The sequence below is a fragment of the Musca vetustissima genome, unplaced genomic scaffold (genome assembly GCF_032173495.1).
Source record: "Musca vetustissima isolate MV318-11 ecotype Yass unplaced genomic scaffold, APGP_CSIRO_Mvet_v1 utg501203, whole genome shotgun sequence".
NCBI classification, from domain to species: domain Eukaryota; kingdom Metazoa; phylum Arthropoda; class Insecta; order Diptera; family Muscidae; genus Musca; species Musca vetustissima.
The window spans coordinates 1-5,392 of NW_026886120.1; the positions used below are offsets into that span (position 1 = coordinate 1).

A 5,392-nucleotide genomic window follows, 5' to 3' on the forward strand; every position below is an offset into this window, starting at 1 on the left:
ATTAAGCCTAGAGTTATGTCTGCTTTTTTCCGTGAAAATCGGTCCAGATTTAGATATAGATATAGCTCCCATTTTTATACCCTTCACCACACTGTGGTACAGGGTATTATGTCTTTGTGCATATGTTTGTAACAGGCAAACATAATCGAGATAGACACATGGTTCCTTTTGTTAAATTCTAAACAAAGTACAGGTCGCATTTATTATCCGAATTGGATGAAATTTGGCATAGGTCACTTATTCGGCCCAAGGACGAACCCTATTGAAATTGGGAAAAATCAGTTCCGATTTAGATATAGCTCCCATATATATATTTAACCGATTTAATGTAAACGGTTCCTATATATCCTTCGATTTGCACGAAATTTGGTACAGCCTTATCATTTAGGTCTAGAATGATGTCTGCCAAGTTTCGTGAAAATCGGTCCAGATTTAGATATAGCTCCCATATATAGTTTCGTCCGATTTCATGTAAATGGTGCAGCAAAATCCCTATATATCCTTCGATTTGCACCAAATTTGGCATAACGTACTGAATTGAGCATAGAATTATGTCTGCCAAGTTTCGTGAAAATCGGTCCAGATTAAGATATAGCTCCCATATATAGTTTCGTCCGATTTCATGTAAATGGTGCACCAAAGTCCCTATATATCCTTCGATTTGCACGAAATTTGGCATAACGTACTGAATTAAGCCTAGAGTGATGTCTGCCAAGTTTCGAGAGAATCGGTTCAGATTTAGATATAGCTCCCATATATAGTTTCGTCCGATTTCATGTAAATGGTGCCCCAAAGTCCCTATATATCTTTCGATTTGCACAAAATTTGGCATAACATACTGAATTGAGCATAGAATTATGTTTGCCAAGTTTCGTGTAAATCGGTCCAGATTAAGATATAGCTCCCATATATAGTTTCGTCCGATTTCATGTAAATGGTGCACCAAAGTCCCTATATATCCTTCGATTTGCACGAAATTTGGCACAACGTACTGAATTGAGCCTAGAGTGATGTCTGCCAAGTTTCGAGAAAATCGGCCCAGATTTGGATATAGCTCCCATATATAGTTTCGTTCGATTTGATGTAAATGGTGCACCAAAGTCGCTATATATCTTCGATTTGCACGAGATTTGGCATAACGTACTGAATTGAGCCTAGGGTGATGTCTGCTTTTTTCCGTGAAAATCGGTCCAGATTTAGATATAGATATAGCTCCCTTTTTTTATACCCTTCACCACACTGTGGTACAGGGTATTATGTCTTTGTGCATATGTTTGTAACAGGCAAAAATAATCGAGATAGACCCATGGTTCCTTTTGAGAATATGCATAGAATCACTTTCTGAATCGATTTATGCATGTCCGTCCGTCCGTCCGTCCGTCTGTCCGTCTGTCCGTCTGTCCATGTTAAATTGTAAACAAAGTACAGGTCGCATTTATGATCCGATTTGGATGAAATTTGGCACAGCTCATTTGTTTGGCCCAAGGACGAACCCTATTGAAATTGGGAAAAATCGGTTCAGATTTAGATATAGCTCCCATATATACTTTTGCCCGATTTACGGACTTTAGACCCTGAAAATCTTTCGATTTGCACGAAATTTGGCATAGCGTACTGAATTGAGCCACGAAAGATGTGTGCCAAGTTTCGTGAAAATCGGTTCAGATTTATATATAGCTCCCATATATAGTTTCGCCCGATTTACGGACTTTAGACCCTGAAAATCTTTCGATTTGCACGAAATTTGGCATAGCGTACTGAATTGAGCCACGAAAGATGTGTGCCAAGTTTCGTGAAAATCGGTTCAGATTTAGATATAGCTCCCATATATAGTTTCGGCCGATTTTTGGTAAATGGCGTACCAAAGACCCTATATATCTTTCGATTTGCACGAAATTTGGCATAGCGCACTGAATTAAGTCTAGAATGATGTGTGCAAAGTTTCGTGAAAATCGGTTCAGATTTAGATATAGCTCCCGTATATATCTTCCTCCGATTTAAGGTAAATGGTGTACCAAAGTCCTTATATATCTTTCGATTTGCATGAAATTTGGCATAACGTACTGAATTGAGGCTAGAATGATGTCTGCCCAGTTTCGCGAAAATCGGTCCAGATTTAGATATAGCTCCCATATATAGTTTCGTCCGATTTCATGTTAATGGTACCCCAAAGTCCCTATATATCTTTCGATTTGCAGGAAATTTGGCATAACGTACTGAATTGAGCCTAGAATGATGTCTGCCCAGTTTCGAGAAAATCGGCCCAGATTCAGATATAGTTTCGTCCGATTTCATGTAAATGGTGCACCAAAGTCCCTATATATCCTTCGATATATTTGGATAGAGCTTCCATATATATTTTCGCCCGATTTTAAGTAAATTGGACATCAAACTCTTCATGCTAGTCAGGTTGACATCAAATTTTGCACAACGTACAAAATTGAGCATAGAATTACGTAGTTGCGTTTTCTAGAAGTACAGACATAGCCCAACAGATAATCTATTTATATTTGATTGAAGTCGATTTATATAACTTATGGATATATAGGTAGATTCACATTTAGATAAATATCACATATTTTATTTCATCCAATTTCATGTTAATAGTCCTGTTTAATATATCCATAGTGGTGAAGGGTATCATATAGTCGGCCCCGTCCGACTTTACTACTTTCCTTACTGGTTTTATCTTGTATATGTATATATACAGCGAAAGTTGTTGTGTACTACAATTGCAGAACACAAAAATAGCACAAACAACAAAAATAATAATAACGTTTCTTACCAACTACAATCATATCCTCATGGCCGGAAACAGTTTGAAATGATGGCGCTTCACCGGATACTTCACAGCGGTAACGACCTGTTGACTGTAACGTGACACGACGCAATACCACCACATTGTCTGTGGAATTTTGTAACTGAAAAATAAAACAAACAAGCAAACATACACACATTCGTATGTATTAACAAATGGATTTAGGGCATATGTTTTAAAGATTTATATGAATGTGTACACACACATACATATAAATAGACAAGGCAGGCAGACAGCACACATATGGCTGACAGGTGTAAAGAAAGGAAACTTAAACACAAATCCATGGTCTTTCGTATGAGTGTTTGTGTGTGACACACATACAATCAGTTAGTCCATCAGTCCGTCAGAAAAGTTTCCGTCCATGGCTGCTTTTAAATATTATGTAAATGACTGTGGATTTGCACATCCATCTTAAAGGATATTATTTATTGTTAAGACAGAAGATTGACAGAAGATTTATGGATTGCTGTTTTATTTAAACAAAATTAATTTGTATTTAAATATTATTAATTACTTCGAAGGAGAAGTGGAATAAAAGGACTCAGGACTATCAAAGGAGTGGATTTTTAACGAATCTATTTTCGTGGGATTTTAAAAGATTATTTTCTTCGATGCCTATCTACGGCGTGGATTTTTTAAGAATGTTTTACAGGGCCTATCTAAGGCGTGTTTTTTTAAAGAATATTTTTTCAAGGCCTTTCGAAGGCGTGGATTTTTGCAGAATATTTTTCCAGGCCTATCTATGGCGTGGATTTTGTAAGAATATTTTTTCCAGGCCATTTTTAAAGAATATTTTTATAGGCCTATCTAAGGCGTTGATTTTTAAAGAACTTTTTCCAAGCCTATCTAAGGCGTTGATTTTGAAAGAATATTTTTTACAGGCTTTTTTATGGATTTTTATACTTTTCACCACGCTGTGGTATAGGGTATTATGTCTTTGTGCATATGTTTGTAACAGGTAAAAGGAATCGAGATAGTCCCATGAATCACTTTCTGAGTCGATTTACGCAATACCAAATATATTGTTATATGTGCTCGGATGTGGGAGTTACACCTAAATAGTATCAGGTATCTCCGTATTCGTATATTATTTAGTAACCCATTATCACTCTAGAGAGCGGATTTATAGAGCTGATCGCTTTGAAATGTTCCAAGAGGTTCCAGGTATGGTCAAGGACAACGCCTATAATTATCGGTGATAATCAGATAATATGGAATGAAGTGGACCGAAAACTTAATTTTTTGTGTTATTTTCGAGTCGATCTATAGACCACACATGAAAGCCGAACATCACAACACAACCCACGGTGAAGGGAATCTGGACAATAGCTGTACTGAACACTCGTAATGTTCGGAAAATATGTCAGTGTGAGGAAGAGGTGCTGTTTACCTATAATTGGGCAAGAGGATGCCAATATCACGAAATATTGCCCAGGCTCAGAATAAACATCCGCAGAAAATTTAAGTTCCGTGTTAGTTGTGTAGGGTATCGTATGGTCGGCCCCGTCCGACTATACTGCTCCGCACACTGGTTTGTGTTATTTTCGAACCGATCTATAGACCACAAATGAAAGCCGAACATCACAACACAACCCACGGTGAAGGGAATCTGGACAATAGATGTACTTAATACTCGTAAAATTCGAAAAATATGTCAGTGTGAGGAAGAGATGCTGTTTACCTCTAATCGGGCAAGAGGGTGCAAATATCACGAAATATTGCCCAGGCTCGGAATAAACATCCTCAGAAAAATTATGTTCCGTGGTAATTGTGTAGGGTATCGTATGGTCGGCCCCGTCCGACTATACTGCTCCGCTCACTGGTTTTTAATTGTGAAGTTGTCGAAAAAAGGAACATTTGAGTTTATGTCCTTAATTTATAGGCATCTTAAAGTATTTGTTAAACAAATTCAACCTTTCTGAGCACTCATTCGTCTATAGTATTTTTTTAATTTTACCCCCTGATTTCCCTTCTTTACACTGCCTCCTTCTTTAATGTGTTTGCTTTTATTTTATTCTATTTTTCTATATTGATTATTTTGAGTTTATTGTTTTAACTTACATCGACATCAACACCCGGCAACGGAAACACCTGTCCTGGCGGCATATCTCTTGGCACATAACGATAAAATTCAAAGCCGTCCTTGTACCATTTCACCGAATACAGAGATTCACCATCCAAATCGTATTTGCAACCCAGGGCGGCATCCTCATAACGCATTATGTGTTTGGGTATGCGTACCTCTGTCATCGATAGTGATAGACAAGGAGCTGAAACGGAATAACAAGAACAACAAAACGTAAAAATAAATAAACGAACGAACGAATGAATGGCCAAATCATTTAAATATCACAGGGAATGGAATTTAGGTCAAGTCAAAGAAAATTGGTCAAATTTACGATAGACATTTGCTGTATTTCAAATTGACAGTTTTGTGTTTGTTTGTACATTCTTTCCGAATTCTTACACTTTTAAATCAATTTTGGTGGATCGACTTCTCCTTCCTCGTCGTCGTCGTAAACTTTTCACCTAGTTGCCATTTGCCGTTTTGGCTTTACACTTTGTCACCTC

At 37.4% G+C, this 5,392-nt stretch overlaps 1 protein-coding gene across 1 annotated transcript; it reads right to left on the bottom strand.

Moving 5' to 3' along the window:
- Positions 1–2,785: 2,785 nt before the first annotated feature.
- LOC133333601 (uncharacterized) lies at positions 2,786–5,091 on the bottom strand (the record flags this gene model as incomplete). The annotated part of the gene is made up of 2 exons (XM_061541911.1): positions 2,786–2,921; positions 4,883–5,091. Coding segments are annotated over 2 exons (345 nt in total), but the record flags the coding sequence as incomplete, so codon positions are not given.
- Positions 5,092–5,392: the final 301 nt, after the last annotated feature.